This window comes from Triticum aestivum, chromosome 6D (genome assembly GCF_018294505.1).
Source record: "Triticum aestivum cultivar Chinese Spring chromosome 6D, IWGSC CS RefSeq v2.1, whole genome shotgun sequence".
NCBI classification, from domain to species: domain Eukaryota; kingdom Viridiplantae; phylum Streptophyta; class Magnoliopsida; order Poales; family Poaceae; genus Triticum; species Triticum aestivum.
In genome coordinates this window covers 83,616,562-83,639,679 of record NC_057811.1, presented here as the reverse complement: position 1 = coordinate 83,639,679, position 23,118 = coordinate 83,616,562, and the positions used below count along the sequence as shown (strand labels likewise).

At 43.7% G+C, this 23,118-nt stretch overlaps 1 protein-coding gene across 1 annotated transcript; it reads left to right on the top strand.

The window, feature by feature from the left end:
* The first annotated feature begins 924 nt into the window (after nt 1-924).
* LOC123142467 (uncharacterized) lies at nt 925-1,725 on the top strand. The gene is made up of 4 exons (XM_044561367.1): nt 925-975; nt 1,071-1,148; nt 1,235-1,336; nt 1,424-1,725. The coding sequence occupies exons 1-4, from the start codon at nt 948-950 to the stop codon at nt 1,723-1,725; spliced, it is 510 nt and encodes a 169-aa protein (XP_044417302.1). The 5' UTR covers nt 925-947.
* Nucleotides 1,726-23,118: the final 21,393 nt, after the last annotated feature.

Sequence of the window (23,118 nt, the reverse complement as noted above, 5' to 3'; positions counted from 1 at the left end):
GACGGGGCCTCCCGGCCCAGTTCATGGCCGCATCCGTCTCGGCTGTGCACGCCGGCGTCGTGACGTGGTGGCCAGGCGCTGGTTGCTGCCTCACCCGACCCCAGCGTGCTTGCAGGCCTCTCCGGCATCTCTGCTCCTGGTTCGCTCTGTTTACTCGTGGAGGCCAAAGGGGGTCGTGACCCCCCTCCAAAACTGTATTTTGTTACTAATTACTAAGCGTTTCGGTGCAGCCCATCCGTGGATCATCTCTTGCCAATTTAATTATTATCTACATTGTTTTTTGAGCATTAGATCCATTAACTGAAAGGTATAGACGTACTCTGTATGTACAAAGCTTGTGTTGTTAAGATGACAAATCGACGACTGCCGATGAGACGACTGCCATATGTTCGATTACCTTGTGAATTCATGTCATTCGTATAAGTTTTTATGCATATTTTTCTGCCAGTTTAAAAGTTGCCCCCCCCCTATAGCTTGTCATGGTACGCCACTGGCTGTTTGAGCACCACTATGTAGATATTAGATGATATATGTGCGTCAACAGAGCAGAGGATTCAGGTTTAGTCATCCTCTGCATTGCATTTGATTCAGATTACTATAAGATGATTTTTAATAGATATTTGGTCTTACATGAGTCACATTGGAAATGTTTTTTCCTATTGATTCAGAGTAGTATTTTCATGAACAACCTATCACTGATACATCGCCTTTCATGTTCATTCACATATGCTTAATACTTCTGAATAATGTACGTCAAGAGAACCTAGGGTTCAGGTTTAGTGCATCCTCTCCATGTTCTACAGCTTGACCTTGAGCTTCATTCAATTTGAGCTGCCTCAAATTTTAATATGAGTTAAACTGATTTGATTTTATGCCTGCTTAATGTATTGCGTTTCTTCTTACATTGACTCAAAATTTTATGTCTGGTTTACCTACACAAGGGCACAATGATGAATTTTACGGAGGATGCTCCTGGTACACAACATCCTTACTTCATAGTCACCTATCTGAATGGTGCAGAACATCAATGCTTTGTTAATGCTAAGTCCCATGATTGTCTTTGTGTGCAGTAAAGAAAGGCTCTGTTCTCTTAACAAGGATGGAAAGTATAACGGCATACAAAAACCAACGTGGACAACCCAGATCTGGTAAATTGTTTAGCATTTGCTATAATGCATAAAATCTTGGTGTGGGTTAAATAGCTAAACCTTCAAGACTACTAAATCTTTTACAGGAACTCCAGAACAATCTGACACTCCAGTGTCTGCTAATGACATGTGTTCCCTTGCTGAATGGCCATCCCATGCTCGCCGCAACCGTGCACTACTACAGGATGGTACTTGCTTTCGTTTACATTTGTGTCATCTTTTCTTACAATCTAATACCGAGTAATACAATTTTTCTTGTATGATTTGGGCTGTAGAAGCTGGTGGACAGAAGAAGAAAGGGCGAGGTGTTCTAAAAGGTTTTAAAGCATCTAAGAAGCGTTTTGCCAATGGATCTGCAAAGCTAAATATTACATTCTCTGAAAAATTGGGTGGTACAGTAGGAATGAACTATCGTTCGTTCAAGGATGACGTGGTAGTCGTAATGAAAAGAAAGTTACCACTCATTGGAGTGAGGACGTGGTCGGACATTCACCCTACCATTCATCGACTCATTATTGCAGACATGATAGTGCGTACAATCTTTTTCACATGTGTTATCTTATTTTACCATCGATAATGCACTGCTTATGTATATTTACTTGTTGTATGCTTTACAGGACAGATGGGACTTGGAAGATACACCAGAAACAGAAGAAAAAGTTCTCAAAATTGCGAAAGAGCGATATAGAGGCTGGCGATCAACTCTAAGCTCCACTTACAAGGCATACAAAACAGATGCAGCTAGATTGGCTAATCTGCCGGAAGATTTGCAACCAGAAGAGTGGGAATGGATGATTGAGTACTTTGGCACTGATTCAAAATTTCAGGTTATCTCTAAGATCACAGTTTGTCTATTATGTGTGAAGATGAAACGGCTAGTCTCACTGGTTATATTTGGTTTCAATGAATTGATAGGATCGCAGCCAAAAGAACGCCGATAACCGTAAGAAACAGAAGACAAAACACATAATCGGATCAAAATCTTACTCGCAAGTTAGTTTTGAGAAGGTATGAGTCCAACTAAATAGGTATGCCTCGCTGCTAAATATGGTGTCATGTCTCAAGCATCTCATTGGTATATTACTTGCAGAGAAACTTGGAAACTGGAGAAGAGCCAGATTGTATTGCTTTGTGGGAACTCACCCACACGAACGATGGAACATGGTCTAACACAGATTCCCAGAAAGTTCACGTGAGTACACTGACTTTTGGTTATTCTATAGTTAGTCAATGATGTGCATTCGGCATGTTTCATCATCAGATGCGATCATTCATGCATTGGACTGTGTTATTCTTGTTTCATCTTTTATAATGTCAATATTGATGCTGCACCTATAATTGTTCCTTCCATTTTTAGGACAAAGCACTTCAAGAGGTTAAAATCAAAGAAACTGAAACTGAAGGTCCACTTTCAAGTGAGCAGAAAAACAATATTTTCCAGACCGCTTACAAAGACACTCTGGAATGCAAGTCATCGCAGCCTCGTGGGTACGGATACATGGCCAAAACTTCAACTGGTTCTGAAAGGTTTCGTATCCAGATTGAAGAGCAAGCTCGTGCTACAGCAGCCACCCAGGAGCGAAACTCTCAGCTCAGCCAGCAGGTCAAGGAATTAGAAGATCAACTACAAGCTGAACGTGCAAACACACAAGAGAGGATTAACTTGGAGCGTGCTGAGAGAGAACAACTTGAGGAGAGGTTAAAAGAAGAGTGTGCTGAGAGGGAAAGATTGTTGCAAGAGGAGCGAACATCAAGACTGGAATTTGAAAGAAACATGATGGCAAAGTTTATAGAATTGAGCCAACAGATGGGAACCCAACAGGTGATTACAGTCATATGCTTCCGACCTTGTAAGATTTATGTTGCTTACTTGCATTGCTAAAAGTGCACTTCTATTTGCAGGTGCCTACGAAGAGGGTTGACAAAGAAAATAGTAATCCAAACTTGCAAAATATTCTTTTACAGAGATCTAGTCCTAATAAGACTCCAGGTTCAAGGCCAACTGCTATTTCTTCAAATGCACTCATACAAGCTGCAGCAAGGCATTCTCGAATGTTTAAAGCAATGGTAAGTCACAACCTTTGCTTTCTCTTCATGTTTACCTGCATTTTATACGTCATTGGTCTTCATAGTTAGCTAGCTGCTTCTTCTCTTTTACCATGTGTTGCTGCATCGAGTCACAACTTAAACGAAAAAGGAATATGTGCTAGCTAGGGACATGAACTTAACTGAAACTATACATCTAGTCTTAACTTAAATCAATAGCAGAAGCTTTTAGTAGATGTACGATCGGACAATGGCACCATTCTGTATGCATGAGCAGGATGTCATGAGCATGCGCGTAATGCCTTCGCTGATGAGTCCACTGCAATGTCCCATGCAGTATCTCTTGCCGCTGATATGGGGGTCGTGAGAGTCGTTTTTTAAACGGACTCGCAACTCCTGATGGAAGCACTTAATATCAATAAGGTTGACTTGTCAGCCCATGCTGCTGTTATTGAGGATACCAAGTAGCCGCTCAAATTATGGTTTTCTTATTATGAAATAAATGTATGTCATCGCTCGGCAAACTCTCATGAGCTTGCTAGTCTTGGTAGGATGTTAGAACCTAACCACTATTTGGAATGGGAGGCCGATGTACCAGCCCTTGTGGCTGCCTGTGCTTTGGGTGATTCAGCCCGACACTGTTAAGTTAAACCAATGTTTTTTTCTCAAAAAAGAAGCTTTTAGTAGATGTAAGGACACAGATTTTTGGGACATGGTGCTACGCGAGGATGTTATCCTGACCGATGATTGCTGCCATGCGATTCACACTTAATATAGTGCTTAACTGGACACTCTGGCAATACTTAGGAAAGTGAGTGAATACGCAACATTAATACAGTAGACATTGTCCAGCCATTACTGAATTTGGTGGAGAAAGGTTGTTGTGTTTATGGTTAGGGTGCAGGGTTGCAGGGTTGCAGGGTACCCGTCAGTGTAATTATTGTTCGTGACCTGGGTCATAGTAAATGGTGCCTACTCCTAGTAAGTAAAAGTTACTCACCCAGCCTGCACTATATATGGATCCTTCATCAACGTAGTGCATGGTGTCCAGTTCGTAGGATGGTGAAGGTTGTTGCTCCAGTTTTTGCTACTTGGTTCTTGCTTGCTATGCATGTACAATCCTGTATTCCAATTTCCAATAGCAGGTTTGCTGCTTCTCAGCCTGGTTGGTTGGTTGGTATCCTCAAACAGAACAAAAGCTCTCATGCAGGCCAGCCCGAGATTAGGAATTTTGCTACAAAAACACAACCCCATGGCCGTGTCCGTTCTGGAGATGCTAGAGGATCGGAGCCAATGAACTGCTAAGAGAGAGAGAGAGAGAGAGAGAGAGAGAGAGAGAGAGAGATGAACATGAGAGGAACAGTATAGAAGAGGGAATCGTGTTGTCGATGGAGTGTGATGGAGGTGGTGTGGAGTTGTGCCGGGACATGGATGAACCCATGCTTGTGAACTCCGGCGAGACTGTGATGTATGGAGTGATCACAGAGAAAAATAGTTGAGCAGTAGAAACAAGCAAGCCAGGCATTTAAAAAGACCGAGGGGAGCGTGGTGCAGATAGTTGGTGGGACTGACATGTACTTAATGTGCGGCGCCTTCAATGTGTGAGGCTGCACTGTGGGACAGAGGTAATACGCAAGCCATACAAGTTGTATATGGTGCAAGAAAATCATTATACACGCTTGATGTATTCAAACTACACGAGTCCTGTGGGAATGGACGGGCGGGATAACAACCTCGCGTGGCTGCATGTTCACTCGTCATTTATCGATGTACTTGTGGTTATGCTTTAGACATTTACACTTGTATTGTTGTTCTGATCCCTTAGTTACATGCTTGCTGACACAATATTAGTCCAGCTAAACTGGCGATAGTTTTTAACAATGGGGCTGGAATAATTGTATGACGTATGTTATGTTCGACTAATTAACTAGAACTTTTTTTTATTTCTTGATTGCAGGATCCAAAGAACTAGCTGGATTGGACTCTAGATCACGGGCAGTTTAGTCTTCGAAGTTAATTAGGATGGCTAAATTACATTTGAGTTTTATTTGATGGATATTTGCTATGAGAATTATGAATTTTATGAATTTGCATATTATACGTATGGTTTTGAATATTGTAATCGAAAGCCTGTATTTTTTTTACGGTTGCAATAGACTATTACCACAACCCACTTTCGGTTGCCACATGCTAGCACCACTAAAGATATAGTGTTGCGTTATATCTCATTCGCTACGCCTATCTGTTTTGTTGCACTAGGATGTTGCAACGGAGCACTTTATATTGTTGTAGTAGCTTGGTGCCACAAAAAATTTCATGATGCGATAACAGTTTGGCGCCACCAAAGTAAGTTTGTTGAAATAGAGTATCGCCACGGAAAGTATAAATTGTCGCAATAATTTCTCGCTACAAAGTTTTTACATGTTGTGATACCTATTTATCACCATAAAAACAAGTACGTTGCAATTTCCTATTACGAATATTTGTTGCCATAAGTTAATGCCACAAGCGCAGTGGGTCGTGGCAACATGCCTAATGCCACGGAAGAGTATTGCGCCACGAAATGGTCGTCGTTGGCATAGGTTGTTGCCACAAATGTCTATCGCTACGAGATATCAATCTCCACAATTCGTTACATGTTGCATTAAAGCTATCTCCACAAATCAAATTGTGGCATCAAGTGAGTGTTGCCACGGGAAAACATGTGGCAACTTCCCGCATGGTTGTTGCAATAGCACACTTTATTGCCACAATTTCATTTTCGTGGTAATAACCTATTACCATGTGTCCAGTCGCAACGGTTGCCAACGAATGTCGTTTCGTTGCAATAAGTACTTATCGCCACGAAACAGCATGTATTGCAACAAACGATTTTGTTGCAATAGACCCGGATCCTTGTAGTGTGTATACAATTCCCTTTGTCTATCGGTATGTTACCTGCCCGAGATTCGATCGTCGGTATCCCGATACCTTGTTCAATCTCGTTACCGGCAAGTCTCTTTACTCGTTCCGTAACTCACATCATCCCGTGATCAACTCCTTGGTCACATTGTGCACATTATGATGATGTCCTACCGAGTGGGCCCAGAGATACTTCTCCGTTTACACGGAGTGACAAATCCCAGTCTCGATTCGTGCCAACCCAAAAGACACTTTCGGAGATACCTGTAGTGCACCTTTATAGTCACCCAGTTACGTTGTGACGTTTGGTACACCCAAAGCATTCCTACGGTATCCGGGAGTTGCACAATCTCATGGTCTAAGGAAATGATACTTGACATTAGAAAAGCTCTGAGCAAACGAACTACATGATCTTGTGCTAGGCTTAGGATTGGGTCTTGTCCATCACATCATTCTCCTAATGATGTGATCCCGTTATCAACGACATCCAATGTCCATGGTCAGGAAACCGTAACCATCTATTGATCAACGAGCTAGTCAACTAGAGGCTTACTAGGGACATGGTGTTGTCTATGTATCCACACATGTATTTGAGTTTCCTATCAATACAATTCTAGCATGGATAATAAACAATTATTATGAACAAGGAAATATAATAATAACCAATTTATTATTGCCTCTAGGGCATATTTCCAACAATCGATAGCCGAGTCCACGGTCACGGACACCTCGTACTAGGTCCCACCATGAGTCAACGTTTAATAAAAAATTGCACACTAAGCTATGAACTGTGCATTGTCAATGGATGGCAGAAAGGCCATCGAGGTATTTGGGACCAAATGATGGTCGTGGTTGTGATCGCCGTAAGGATCACGAGTTGTTCTTGAGAAAGACCACTATGGTGGTGTGTTTGTGGTCCAGAGATGATCACAGTTGGTAAGCTGTCCTGAGGGACGTTCGGGCTTGATCACAGCATGTTGACATATAATGTTGCATTATTAATAATTGGTTAAATATCATGATATTGTTTGTCATTATGATTATGCTTGTTGTGAGCTTGCAAGTACATTCAATGTACTAACCTGGCGTGTCATGCCAGATTTCAGGAAAGTCTCGTTGGACAGGAGCGCTGTTCGAGTCTAGATCATGTCCACATCAGTGTCCCTGTGATATGGAGCTTCCGCTACGACGTTATTCCGCTGCCACGTAGTTGTTCGAGTCGAGGCCCCTTTATGTTCACTAAATAATGTACATATTGTTCCGCCGCACCGAGTGTGCCGCTTGGCCTCGACCACTGTTGTAATATGAACTCTGTTCCGCTAGCATCAATAAAGCGGTTGTTTTCTGTACCAATATGTTGTGTGTTGCCAGAAGACATGATCTCTGGGCTGGCAATGCAGGGTAAACCGGTCGCTCTGAGCCGGGGTGCCACAACGGTTGGTACCAGAGCCGCGCTGACTGTAGGCCACGCTAGACTACGACGTGTTAACTGGACGCTAGGCATGAGTAAATATGAGTGTCGGTAGCAGTTATAGCTGGTTGTTGCATTGTAGTCATTTGATTGTTATTTTTATGCTAACCTGTTAATGGTTGTGAGTGTAGATGGCTCCGGTGCCGTATCCGTGCCAGTTACAGTTGATGTCGTACACGTCACCACACCTTCTCCGCAACGTGTGGCGTCAGCTGTACCCTCACGGAGACGAACCAGTCTACCGTGTGTACCGGGAGCGTCTAGCAGAATCAGTGTATGAGTATCACGCAGTGGTTACTCTGCGCACCAGTTCCGATTCCGGCTCCTACACTCGCACTTCTCAGAGCGGTTATGCCTCCACCGCTTCTCAGGCTGTCCAGTTTGCCGCATTTGATGTCCTTGTCGAGCTTCGTTATACCGAGGTTCAAATGCAGCATCACCCAGGATTCTATTACTACCCATCTCTGCACGACAATGGTTGTGTCCGTTTTCCTCTCGTTAACCCGGAGTCTGATAGTGTTGCTAGCCATCTTGCTCGCTATATCGCTGCTAGCTATCTGATGATCCACGAGATGGCTCGAGAGCTGACTCGTGCCCGTACTGCTTTAGCCGCTACCTTGGTCACTACTAGATCCACCACTACTCCATCCTCACTAGGATTTACCCCTTATGTCCCAGTTAGCTCTAGCTCCCCTATTTCACCGGTTACTCCCCCGAGTAGCACAGTCGTTCCAACCGTGAACCCTCTCAGTACTCCTGCCGAGTGGGTCTCACTTCCTGCTACTCCTGCAGCCCCGATGCTTCATCTTACCCCTGCCCCTGAGGGAGAGCCCTCGAGGCAGCGTCGTCGTGTTACCTTTAACCCGGAGGTTTTCGTTAATCACGTCAGTTCGGGATCTGAGACCGCTTCAGGGGAGGACACCGCAGCACCAGCAGAGCAGTAGTGTCTTTGAGTATTCGCAGTCGTCTAGAGGGTGTATGGATGTAGTTGTACGAGTCATGATGCTTCATGTATGAGAGTAGTGAAACCAGTCAAGATGTTAAATTTTCATGTATGAGTCTATGTATAATTATGATGGGACTTTAATCGCTGTATTCTCTTCGCTCTTTTGTTTTTTCGAGAATTGTTGCTGGCTTTTCCCCAATTTTATTCTTGGATGTCCCTCATCTCGATTTCGTTGTCTTGGGAAAAATACTCAATAGGATGACGCGGGGAGGCGGCAGTAGCAACGTTCGTGAGGGAACTCCTGTTCGTCGTTCCGCACGACAGGCAGGATATTCTCCCGAGCCGTACGTTCAGCCACCACCTCCTCCGCCTGATCCTCCCTCCACCGAGCAAGTCCTGCGTATGTTTGAAGAAAAAAAGGAACAATGATCTGATTGAAATATTGAGAAGTGTGCAAGCTATAGTTGGACAAAATGGAAATCAGAATGGTCATCACTCAAAGCTGTCAGATTTTCAGAGGACCAATCCACCCAATTTCAGTCAGGTTGTTGACCCATTGGATGCAGACGATTGGTTGCGCACCATGGAGAAAAAGCTTGAGATCGCCCGTACTGAAGGAAATGATAAAGTCCTATTTGCAACCCATTACCTTGAAGGCGCAGCTGCCATATGGTGGGAAAATACAAAAGCCATGTGGCCGATTGATGAGGAAGTCACCTGGGAAAAATTCAAGGATAAGTTCCGCAAATATCACATTCCTACTGGAGTCATGAAGGCCAAGTAGCGTGAATTTCTCGCACTTGTCCAAGGAAATCAATCTGTGGCTGAGTATCTGCAAAAATTCAATCATCTGGCCCGTTATCTCTATATGACGTAGCCACCGAAGAAAGGAAGATGGACAGATTTCTTGGAGGTTTAAATCCGCAACTTCAGTGTGCTCTCAGTATGTTTGATTTCACAGATTTCCAAACTCTGGTAGACAAGGCATTCATTGCTGAACGGGAACACAAGCTTATATCAGATAATAGGCCTGTTAACGACAACAAGCGCAAGTTTGAGCCAAAGAAGGATGGGCAACCTATGCAAAAGGCTCGTACCTGGCAGCAGACTCAGGTGGAATACCGGCCAAATTGGCAGCAGAATGTTAACAAGACCACCACTCAAGTCAAGAATGTTGTGGCCAATCCAATGCATGAGGAGCGGCAGCGCAATAATTCTTGTTTCACTTGCGGGCAGCCCGGACATGATGCCAAATAGTGCCCCAAGAACCACAGAGTGAATGCACCGTGGGGGTCACCTGCAAGCTTCGTGGGTAAAAAGGATGGCAGTCTCCGTATGTGCATAGATTATCGCCAGCTGAATGAGGTCACCATCAAAAATAAATACCCATTGCCAAGGATTGATGATCTGTTCGATCAGCTCAGTGGGGCTAAAGTATTCTCAAAAATCGATTTACGGATCGGATATCATCAGCTCAAGATTAGAAGGGAAGATATTCCTAAGACCGCATTCACTACATGATACGGCCTTCTTCATGCATATGATGAACAAGGCGTTCATGGAATTCCTCGACAAATTTGTGGTAGTCTTTATCGACGACATCCTCATTTACTCCAAGAGTGAAGAAGAGCATAAGGATCACCTCCGGGCAGTGCTACAACGGCTCCGCAACCATTAGCTATACGCCAAGTTCAGTAAGTGCGAATTTTGGCTCAAGCAAGTTGGGTTTCTCGGGCATGTACTATCCGCCGAAGGCATAGCCGTGGACCCGAGAAAAGTAAAGGATGTGCTCGATTGGGTACCGCCCACGACTGTAACACAGATACAGAGTTTCCTTGGATTAGCTGGATACTATCGTCGTTTCATTGAAGGGTTTTCCAAAATTGCTAAACCTATGCCGGAACTGCCCAAAAAGGATACAAAGTTTGAGTGGACCAAGGACTGTGAGAAGAGTTTTTATGAGCTAAAGACGCGCCTGACAACCGCACCCGTATTGACTCTTCCAGACATTTATCGCAGCTTCGATGTGTACTGTGATGCCTCCAGACAAGGTATTGGTTGTGTATTGATGCAAGACGGCAAGGTGGTAGCCTATGCATCACGACAACTACGACCACATGAGGGAAATTATCCTACTCATGATTTGGAATTGGCTGCAGTGGTTCATGCATTAAAAATTTGGAGACACTATCTCATTGGAAAAAGGTGCCAAATTTTTACCGACCACAAAAGCCTCAAGTACATCTTCACTCAGCCAGATTTAAATCCCCGTCAGTGAAGATGGTTAGAGTTGGTCAAGGATTATGACCTTGGAATAAATTACCATCCAGGCAAGGCCAACGTCATTGCCGATGCGCTTAGTCGAAAGCCCGTCAGCTTAAATGTCATGTTAAAATTATTGCCTACCGAACTTCAGCAGGAGATCGCTCAGTTCAACTTGGTCATCGTGGATGCTGGCCTCACTAATATTTTGGGAGTTACCCTCACACTTGAGATGGAAATCCGCAAGGCCCAGCCAGATGACGCCAAGCTACAAAAACATGCAAGGCAGCCCCCAGATTTCTTCAAGGACAACTTCGGTACCCTCCGATTCCGTGGACGAATTTGTGTACCAAATCAACCAGACTTGAAGAGGAAAATCTTGTCAGAAGCACACGAAAACTCGTATTCCATTCATCCGGGAAGTACGAAAATGTATGAAGACCTTAAACAAATATTCTGGTGGAGTGGGATGAAGAAAGACATTGCCTATTTTGTAGCCTGTTGCGACATATGCAACAAGGTGAAAGCAGAGCATCAGAAGCCAGCCGGACTTCTCCAACCACTGCCAGTTTCACAATGGAAATGGGATGATATTTGCATGGACTTCATCACCGGATTGCCTAGGACTCAGCGAGGCAAAGACGCAATCTGGGTTATAGTAGACACCCTAACCAAGGTTGCTCATTTCATCCCGGTCAGCACCAGATACAGAGCAAATGAACTGGCGCAACTGTATGTATCCAGAATCGTCAGTCTGCATGGAGTACCCCGGACTATCACTTCCGACCGAGGTTCTTTGTTTACCTCCGCTTTCTGGTCCCGCCTCCATCAAGCCTTGGGGACAACACTAAAATATAGTACCGCTTATCACCCCCAGATGGACGGTCAGACAGAGCGAGTAAATCAAATACTCAAAGATATGTTGCGACCCAGTGTGCTAGCCAACGGGGCGAACTGGTAAGATTGCTTGCCATACGCCGAGTTCTCGTATAACAACAGTTTCCAGACCAGTCTAAAGATGTCACCCTATGAAGCTCTATATGGTCGTAAGTGCCGCACTCCTCTAAATTGGTCTCAAGCTGGAGATAGCCATATCTTCGGATCCGATCTCATGATGGAAGCCGGGAAACAAGTCAGGGAAATCAGGGACCGACTGCAATTGGCCAAATCCCGTCAGAAGAGTTATTATGATGCAAAGCACCGGCAGGTCAGTTTTGAACCCGGAGAACATGTGTACCTCCGAGTCACTCCTATGAAAGCAGTTACGCGATTTCAGACTCGTGGAAAGCTGGCACCCAGATTCATTGGTCCATTCCCAATTATGTCTCGAGTGGGTACGGTTGCATACCAACTAGAACTACCCCCAGAGTTGTCAGAAATACACAATGTGTTCCATGTTTCGCAATTGAGACGATGCATATCCCCGCCTGAGAAAAGGACTGCAATGGCTGAGATAGAATTGGCAAAGGACTTAACTTATGAAGAAAGACCGTCCAAAATTTTGGATCAAGTGGAAAGGGTCACTCGCAGCAAAGTCAGAATTTTTTTCAAAGTTCAGTGGGAGCATCACACCGAGTCAGAAGCAACTTGGGAGCAGGAAGAGTTCCTTAAGAGTCAGTATCCATAGTGGTTTTCCCAAGCAACCGAATCTCGAGGACGAGATTCATTCTAAGTGGGGGAGGTTTGTGACAGCCTGGTTTTTGCCCTTTCTTATTTGCTTGAAATTTCATTTGAAAGTTTTTGAAACTTGGAGTTTCTGAATCTTTTCATTTGGACTTAAACACTTGGGCATCCTTGGCTTTCACCCAAGTGTTCACTTCTCTCCCAAACCATCTCTTCACTTCTGATCCACCACAAAATAACCTTTGGAATATTTTTCTTAAATGAAAAATATTCATTTTCTCTCAAAAACCCTAAGCCAAATCTATTTGCTCCAAAGCAACCCTAATTTTTATGGCTCAAAAAATTCTGAGATAATTCACAAATATTCTAGAGACCCTAGGGCACCTCCCTGAGCAAAAATATTTCATCACTTTTTGGAATATTTTTGCTACAGAAAATCTTTTCTGTTCTGGATAGAAATGGTGGTTTCTACAGCAACTACCATTTACTTGCTCCATTTGACCTGATCTTTCTTGTGCATCTTTACCTTAGTAACTTATTACTAGCCTCCAAAGCACAGCCCCAAACTCCCAGCCATTTGACCAAAGTAACATCACAAAGTTACTGTCCAAAAACTTACCAGACTTGTAAAATTTTCTCTACTGCACCTGGATCCAAACCAAATCGTGGTAACACTCTAAACTACCACGAACAACCTGCCAGACATCAAGTTTACGCTTAGATCGACCTGATGTCATAGTTCAGGCGGTGACCGCGTTCGTCCAGGCGTGCTGGCATGCAGCCGGCGCGCTCTGCGACGCGCCCGAGCCTCTGTTGCTCGCGTGCTCGCTTCCCCGCCTGCCAAACCTAGCCAAAGCTCGCCACCATCATCGTCTCGACACCATTAACTCCACCCTGGCACTCGCCGACGCCGGAGCTCGCCGCAGCGAGCACGGGCAAGGTCCGGCCAGCCCAGCAGTGCGGGCGCACTGTGCTCGTCGTCATCCCCCTTGATCCTGTGCTCATCTCCGATCACCCACAGTGGCCGCGTGACCTCCGTCGCCTTCTCCCCCTCTCACTGATGCCGCTCGTCGCCGGGCTCCGTGGACAGGTGTCCACCGGCGGAGCCCGAAGCACCCTCGCCGCTCGCCTATAAATAGAGCCACCCCCAACCTTCTTGAGCATCCTCCAGCACTCACACACACTCCACGGTCGAGTAGGAAGCCGTAGCCCGGCCGAGCAGGCCTCGGGCCGCCGTCCCCGAGCTCGAGCTCGCCGGCGATCCCCTCTGGTCGCCACGGCAGCTCCAGCCCCTCCCAGGCCTGGGCGACCTCTCCAGGGCCTCCTCCTCTCTCCGGTGAGGCCATCTCACCCGCTTGGAGCCTCTGGAGCGGCCTCTGCTCGCCGTCTTCCTCAACTCCGACGACCTCCTCGTTCTGCCTCCGCTCGCGAGCTAGATTCCGACGCCGTCCGACCACCTCTAGCCACGCTACGGGTACGGGCAGGTGCGCCTCGACCTCCTCTTGCCATCCCTCCCTCTCGTTTTGGCCAAAGAGCCCTCGTCGCCGACGAGAGCTCCGGCGAAGCCGCGGCCGTCTCTGTTTCTCTCTCCCTCTTCCCCCACCCGACTAGCAGGGCCCGCTAGTCAGCCACTCAGTACGCGCGCGAAGCGGTATGAGTGGTGGCGCCCCTGGGCTTTACGCCTTCGACGTCACCCCCCAGCTGTTTCTTTTTATTCAAAATCATTTATATTCCAGAGAGCTTCAAACAATTTTAACTTTTTAACCATAAGTCCAAATGAGATGATTCTTTTTGCATTGTGTTCTTTGAAAGGAAATCTAACAGCTCACCAAAGATAAGATTTTTATGAGCTGTTTAGAATTTCTGGTGAATTTCAAAAGTGTTCTTGATATTCTCTTTTTGTGTTTAAAATTATTTTCAGAAGGTGAGGCTTGTCTTGAGGATCACTAGGAGGCTTGTGAACCTCATCTGCACTAAGGCAAGCCACAACAACATTTTTATGATGCCATTTCAATATTTGTGATTTTCTCACTTAAATGAAATGATTAACCCATGCATGTAAATAAGTATTGAATTATTTATATTCTGTTAAGTATTGGTCAGTTGTTATGCTTGATTTACAGAATAGTTGAAACTAGTAAAGCAAGTTAAAATTTATTTGAGGTGATGTTAGAAATTATTTTGTTATGCATGTTAGTAATTATGTAAAGCTTTGTGTTTGCATTCTTAAATTGATAAAAATTTGTTAGAAAGTATTCTGTTAAATACTTGTTTAATCATATTACTGGTCTTACAGAATGTTTGAACCCAACTTAGTGATAAAAAAATTAAGAGTTGTTGATAATGATATTTTTTTGATCAAGCATATGAAAGATTTATCGGAGTTACTTTCTTGCGTAGGAAATTAATAAAACTTGTTGCAAAATATTTTGGTTAAGTTGTGAGTCATTTTGAGCAAGTAGAGTAATATGAGTTGTTGACGTTCATGCTTGGCGTGCATATGGATGACGTCGGTCATTTTTATCAATATGTGATGCATGTGTTGTTTTGCATTTCATGGCATGCTATGACACCGGTCATTTTTAGTTTAAAGATTAATCCTGAATATAATTCAACTTGAATATACCTTTGACTGGGTCATAGTGCCGCTGAATCGAGTTTCTTTCCAGTGCAACCACATTTGCCTTGTGGGAGGCCTTGATTCGGTCCATTGACACGGCCTCTGGTCGGTGCCTCCATCTAGGGAAGATTATGTCGTGCTTGCCCTGGCCCGGTAAGCACACATAATCTTGTGTGCTCGTTGATGAGATTATGGTACCGAGTCCCCGAGTGGGAGTGTTTTGACCACGACGGTGGTCGGGGTGTCTTTGGTAGACACGGGCCACCCAGGACCAGCCCGTTGGGGATTTGGGTCGGAGTGGCCGGGAGAGTGCTGTGGCAATGGAGGGGTTTTGTCGGAATGCCGTTGGTCCACCCGAATGGGAATGCGAGGCCATGGGTTCCATGGTGTGGGTACAGTGTGCTACCTCTGCAGAGTGTATAATCTATCGATAGCCGAGTCCACGGTCACGGACACCTTGTACTAGGTCCCACCATGAGTCCACGTTTAATAAAAAAATTGCACACTAAGCTATGAACTTTGCATTGTCAATGGATGGCAGAAAGGCCATCGAGGTATTTGGGACCAAATGATGGTTGTGGTTGTGATCGCCGTAAGGATCACGAGTTGTTCTTGAGAAAGACCACTATGGTGGTGTGTTTGTGGTCCAGAGATGATCATAGTTGGTAAGCTGTCCTGAGGGACGTTCGGGCTTGATCACAGCATGTTGACATATAATGTTGCATTATTAATAATTGGTTAAATATCATGATATTGTTTGTCATTATGATTATGCTTGTTGTGAGCTTGCAAGTACATTCAATGTACTGACCTGGCGTGTCATGCCAGATTTCAGGAAAGTCTCGTTGGACAGGAGCGCTGTTCGAGTCTAGATCGTGTCCACATCAGTGTCCCTGTGATATGGAGCTTCCGCTACGACGTTATTCCGCTGCCACGTAGTTGTTCGAGTCGAGGCCCCTTTATGTTCACTAAATAATGTACATATTGTTCCGCCGCACCGAGTGTGCCGCTTGGCCTCGACCACTGTTGTAATATGAACTCTGTTCCGCTAGCATCAATAAAGCGGTTGTTTTCTGTACCAATATGTTGTGTGTTGCCAGAAGACATGATCTCTAGGCTGGCAATGCAGGGTAAACCGGTCGCTCTGAGCCGGGGTGCCACATACACACCTTTTGAGAGACACACACATGATTCAGAATTTATTAGAATACTCTATGTGCTTCACTTATATCTTTTGAGCTATATAGTTTTTGCTCTAGTGCTTCACTTATATCTTTTAGAGCATGGTGGTGGATTTGTTTTATAGAAACTATTGTTCTCTCATGCTTCACTTATATTATTTTGAGAGTCCTACAAAACAGCATGGTAATTTGCTTTAATTATGATAGGCATCTAAGATTAGTAAAAAAATTCTTAAGAGTGTGATGAATACTATGAGAAGTTTGATGCTTGATAATTGTTTTGAGATATGAAGATGGTGATATTAGAGTCATGCTAATTGAGTAGTTGTGAATTTGAGAAATACTTGTGTTAAAGTTTGTGATTCCCGTAGCATGCACGTATGGTGAACCGTTATGTGATGAAGTCGGAGCATGATTTATTTATTGACTGTCTTCCTTATGAGTGGCGGTCGGGGATGAGCGATGGTCTTTTCCTACCAATCTATCCCCCTAGGAGCATGCGCGTAATACTTTGCTTTAATAACTTGTAGATTTTTGCAACAAGTATATGAGTTCTTTATGACTAATGTTGAGTCCATGGATTATACGCACTCTCATCCGTCCACCATTGCTAGCCTCTCTAATACCGCACACTTTTCGCTGGTATCATACACCCACCATATACCTTCCTCAAAACAGCCACCATACCTACCTATCATGGCATTTCCATAGCCATTCCGAGATATATTGCCATGCAACTTACCACCATTCCGTCTACTATGACACGCTTCATCATTGTCATATTGCTTTGCATGATCATGTAGTTGACATCGTATTTGTGGGAAAGCCACCGTTCATAATTCTTACATACATGTCACTCTTGATTCATTGCATATCCCGGTACACCGCCGGAGGCATCCACATAGAGTCATATTTTGTTCTAAGTTTTGAGTTGTAATTCTTGAGTCGTAAAGAAAATAAAAGTGTGATGATCATCATTATTAGAGCATTGTCCCAACTGAGGAAAGGATGATGGAGACTATGATTCCCCCATAAGTCGGGATGAGACTCCGGACTAAAAAAAGCCATAAAAAAAGAGAAAAGGCCAAACAAAAAAAATGAGAGAAAAAGAGAGAAGGGACAATGCTACTATCCTCTTACCACACTTGTGCTTCAAAGTGGCACCATGATCTTCATGATAGAGAGTCTCCTATGTTATCACTTTTCATATACTAGTGGGAATTTTTCATTATAGAACTTGGCTTGTATATTCCAATGATGGGCTTCCTCAAAATGCCCTAGGTCTTGGTGAGCAAGCGAGTTGGATGCACACCCATTTAGTTTCTTTTGTTGAGCTTTCATATACTTATAGCTCTAGTGCATCCGTTGCATGGCAATCCCTACTCATTCACATTGATATCTATTAATGGGCATCTCCATAGCCCGTTGATACGCCTAGTCGATGTGAGACTATCTTCTCCTTTTTGTCTTCTCGACAACCACCATTCTATTTCACATATAGTGCTATGTCCATGGCTCACGCTCATGTATTGCGTGAAGATTGAAAAGTTTGAGAACACCAAAAGTATGAAACAATTTCTTGGCTTGTCATCGGGGTTGTGCATGATTAAATACTTTGTGTGATGAAGATAGAGCATAGCCAGACTATATGATTTTGTAGGGATAACTTTCTTTGGCCATGTTATTTTGAGAAGACATAATTGCTTAGTTAGTATGCTTGAAGTATTATTATTTTTATGTCAATATTAAACTTTTGTCTTGAATCTTTCGGATCTAAACATTCATACCACAATTAAGAGAATTACATTGCAAATTATGCTAAGAAGCATTCCACATCAAAAATTCTGTTTTTATCATTTACCTACTCGAGGACGAGCAGGAATTAAGCTTGGGGATGCTTGATACGTCTCCAACGTATCTATAATTTTTGATTGTTCCATGCTATATTATATTCTGTTTTGGAAGTTTAATGGGCTTTATTATACACTTTTTTATTATTTTTGGGACTAACCTATTAACCGGAGGCCCAACCGAAATTGCTGTTTGTTTGCCTATTTCAGTGTTTCGCAGAAAAAGAATATCAAACGGAGTCCAAACGGAATGAAACCTTCGGGAACGTGATTTTCGGAACAAACGTGATCCAGAGAACTTGGAGTCTACGTAAAGCAATCAACGTGGAGAGCATGAGGCGGGGGGCGCGCCTACCCCCCCAGGCGCGCCCTCCACCCTTGTGGGGCCCACGTTGCTCCACCGACGTACTTCTTCCTCCTATATATACCTACGTACCCCCAAACCATCAGAGGCATCCACGAAAACCTAGTTCCACCGCCGCAACCTTCTGTACCTGTGAGATCCCATCTTGGGGCCTTTTCCGGCATCCTGCCGGAGGGGGCATTGATCACGGAGGGCTTCTACATCAACACCATAGCCTCTCCGATGATGTGTGAGTAGTTTACCTCAGACCTTCAGGTCCATAGTTATTAGCTAGATGGCTTCTTCTCTCTATTTGGATCTCAATACAAAGTTCTCCTTGATTCTCTTGGAGATCTATTTGATGTAACTCTTCTTTTGCGGTTTGTTTGTCGAGACCGATGAATTGTGGGTTTATGATAAAGATTATCTATGAAAAATATTTGAATCTTCTCTGAATTCTTTTATGTATGATTGGTTATCTTTGCAAGTCTCTTCGAATTATCAGTTTGGTTTGGCCTACTAGATTGATCTTTCTTGCAATGGGAGAAGTGCTTAGCTTTGGGTTCAATCTTGCGGTGTCCTTTCCCAGTGACAGCAGGGGCAGCAAGGCATGTATTGTATTGTTGCCATCGAGGATAACAAGATGGGGTTTATATCATATTGCATGAGTTTATCCCTCTACATCATGTCATCTTGCTTAAAGCGTTACTCCGTTCTTATGAACTTAATACTCTAGATGCATGCTGGATAGCGGTCGATGTGTGGAGTAATAGTAGTAGATGCAGAATCATTTCGGTCTACTTGTTACGGACGTGATGCCTATATACATGATCATACCTAGATATTCTCATAACTATGCTCAATTCTATCAATTGCTCAACAGTAATTTGTTCACCCACCGTAATACTTATGCTCTTGAGAGAAGCCACTAGTGAAACCTATGGCCCCCGGGTCTATTCTCCATCATATTAATCTTCCAACACTTAGCTATTTTTATTGCCGTTTATTTTACTTTGCATCTTTATCATAAAAATACCAAAAATATTATCTTATCATATCTCACTCTTGTAAGTGACCGTGAAGGGATTGACAACCCCTTTTTTGCGTTGGTTGCGAGGTTCTTATTTGTTTGTGTAGGTGCGCGGGACTTGTGCGTGATCTCCTACTGGATTGATACCTGTGTTCTCAAAAACTGAGGGTAATACTTACGCTACTTTACTGCATCACCCTTTCCTCTAGAAGGGAAAACCAACGCAGTGCTCAAGAGGTAGCAACCGTCTGAGTGACATAGCAAATGAGCTTCAAGGTCTCAGCGCAAAAGACATCACTGACCATGAAATTGTGAAGAAACTACTCTAATCGCTTGACAGTTCATTCGACACACTTGTCCCGATGATTCTTGAAGGAGCTGATTCCAAATCTCTCGACTCTCCTGATATCATGGAAAGACTGAACATCCACGAGGAACAAGAAGAAGAGAAGAGAGATCTGTATGGCTCAAGGCAACGCAAAAAACATGCTCTCAAGGTTGTGGCTGATTCGTCCTCCGATGGAAATGCCGAAGAAGATTCAGATGACCCAGAAAAGCTCAGCAGAGATCTTGCACTAATCACGAAAAGATTCTAGCGTCTTCACATGAAGAGCCAGTTCCAGAAGAAAGGTTCGAGCAACTCTGGCAGTTCAAAATCTTCGTCAAAGCCTATGGGAGAATACACCTGCTTCAAGTGCAAAAAGCCTGGACATTTCATTTCGGATTGCCCTCTTTGGGAAGCTAAAATCTGTGCAAGTGGAAGATATGATTCTGGCAACTATCGAGGCAAAAGCAAGAGCAAGAACTACGACTCCGATGAAGAGAAGAAAACGAAGAAATTCTTCAAGAAGAAGCACAACTCCACTTCAAAATCTTCGTCAAGATCTTCATCAAGGAATTCCTCCAAGTCCTCGTCCAATCGCAAGAATAACTCGCGCAAGGCCAAGGCGTACATCGGCAAGGAGATTAATTCTGATGAAGAAGAATTGTCTGCCTCTGAAGAAGAAGATGAATCCGATGAAGATTCTGACTCCGGCATGGCTGGCATAGCATATGCCTCTTCTTCTGCAACAAACTTCTTCAGGAACTCGTCAAGTGAAGATGAATCTCCTACCTACTACTTCATGGCTAAAGCCTCGAAAGAAAAGGTATCCTCCTAACATCACAAGGTTCACTCTAGTGACCCATATTCTTCTGATGAGGATGACCATGCTAAACTGATCAAAATTGCCAAGAATGAACAAAACTCTCTTGAGAAAATTGAGAAAACCCTCAACAAATCTAAAGGGTTATTGGTTGAGGAGATGGAGAAAAATCAGTCGTTGACCGAAGAGTATTCCACTCTCAAGTCACGAATGGATGAACTATCAACTCGTCATGACTTTCTCTCAGCTGACCACGAAAGATTGACCTATGATTACCTAAAAAGGAAATAGGAACTCGAGGCGCTGAGAGAGGCTCATGAGGATTTGATCAGGGAAAATTCTCTTCTCACCCAACAACTTAAGGAGAAACCTAAAGTGTTTGTTCCACCCTGCTTGAAATGCCTTGAACGAACCAATGTTGAATCAAATGCTGAATCATCTGTTAGTGCTAACCCCTCGTTCATGGAAAATGGGTTTGTTTCTGATGAAAATGCTAGGTTGAAGGATCTTTTTCAGAGGGGAATGTTCAAATCTGATATGTCTCCAACGTATCTATAATTTTTTTATTGTTCCATGCTATTATATTATCTGTTTTGGATATTTTATATGCATTAATATGCTATTTTATACTCCTATTATTTTTGGGACTAACCTATTAACCTAGAGCCCAGTGCCAGCTTCTGTTTTTTTCCATGTTTTTAGCTTCACGGAAAAGGAATACCAAACGGAGTCCAAACGGAATAAAACCTTCGCGATGATTTTTCTTGGACCAGAAGACACCCAGGAGACTTGGAGATGAAGTCGGAGGAGCCACGAGGCGGCCACAAGGGTGGAGGGCGCGCCCGGGGGGGGGGGGTAGGGCGCGTCCCTTGCCTTGTGGCCCCCAGTGACTCCCCTGACCTAATTCTTTCGCCTATATATATTCACATATATTCCCAAAACACGAGAAGCATCCACGAAAACACTTTTTCACCGCCGCAACCTTCTGTACCAGTGAGATCCCATCTAGGGGCCTTTTCCGGCACCCTGCCGAAGGGGGATTCGATCATGGAGGGCTTCTACATCAACCCTATTGCCCTTCCGATGAAGCGTGAGTAGTTTACCTCAGACCTACGGGTCCATAGCTAGTATCTAGATGGCTTCTTCTATCTCTTTGGTTATCAATACCATGTTCTCCTCGATGTTCTTGGAGATTTATCCGATGTAATATTCTTTTGCGGTGTGTTTGTCGAGATCCGATGAATTGTGGATTTATGACAGTTTATCTATGAGTATTATTTGAATCTTCTCTGAATTCTTATATGCATGATTTGGTATCTTAGTAATTCTCTTCGAACTAACTAGATTGATCTTTCTTGCAATGAGAGAAGTGCTTAGCTTTGGGTTCAATCTTGCGGTGTCCTTTCCTAGTGACAGTAGGGGCAGCAAGGCACGTATTGTATTGTTGCCATCGAGGATAAAAAGATGGGGCTTTCATCATATTGCTTGAGTTAATTCCTCTACATCATGTCATCTTACTTAATGCGTTACTCTGTTCTTCATGAACTTAATACTCTAGATGCAGGCAGGAGTCGGTCGATGTGTGGAGTAATAGTAGTAGATGCAGAATCGTTTCGGTCTACTTGACACGGACGTGATGCCTATATTTCATAATCATTGTCTTAGATATCATCATAACTATGCGCTCTTCTATCAATTGCTTGACAGTAATTTCTACACCCACCGTATTATTTGCTATCTTGAGAGAAGCCTCTAGTGAAACCTATGGCCCCCAGGTCTATTTTCCATCATATAAGTTTGCGATCTACTATTTTGCAATCTTTTACTTTCCGTTCCATAAACCAAGAACACCAAAAATATTTACTTTATCGTTTGTTTATTTTCATCTATCTCCATCAGATCTCACTTTTGCAAGTAACCGTGAAGGGATTAACAACCCCTTTATCGCATTGGGTGCAAGTTGTTTGATTATTTTTGTAGGTGCTAGGTGATTTGTGCGTTGTCTCCTACTGGATTGATACCTTGGTTCTCAAACTGAGGGAAATACTTATCTCTACTTTGCTGCATCACCCTTTCCTCTTCAAGGGAGAAACCAACGCAAGCTCAAGAAGTAGCAGGAAGAATTTTTGGCGCCGTTGCCTGGGAGATCTATGCCAAGTCAAGACATACCAAGTACCCATCATAAACTCTCATCTCTTGCATTACATTATTCGCCATTCGCCTCTCGTTTTCCTCTCCCCCACTTCTAAAAAGATTTTCGAAAAGATTTGCCTTTTCTTTCGCCATTCTTTCGTTCGTCCTCTACATTTGCTTTTTGTTTGCCCGTGTGTTGGTGTGCTTGCCTGCCTTTATGGCTCAACCAGAGAACGTTGATCCTCACTTTAGGAGGTTGGAAGAAATTGAGAATAATGTTAGGAGCTTCATGTCTTTACAATTTGAGCATAATAGTTTCTTTAGAAACGAGCTTAAGGAGTAGAAAAGTTTTATGGAGTACATGAATAAAGAGCTCGATGATATGTTTAAGGAATTTTATGGTTTGAAATCTCAGTTTG

Coding starts and splice junctions, on each gene's coding strand:
- LOC123142467 (XM_044561367.1), top strand. CDS start 948: ATGATGAATTTTACGGAGGATGCTCCTG. Junction 1,149..1,234: donor ACGTGGACAACCCAGATCTG/GTAAATTGTTTA, acceptor AATCTTTTACAG/GAACTCCAGAACAATCTGAC. Junction 1,337..1,423: donor CCGTGCACTACTACAGGATG/GTACTTGCTTTC, acceptor TTTGGGCTGTAG/AAGCTGGTGGACAGAAGAAG.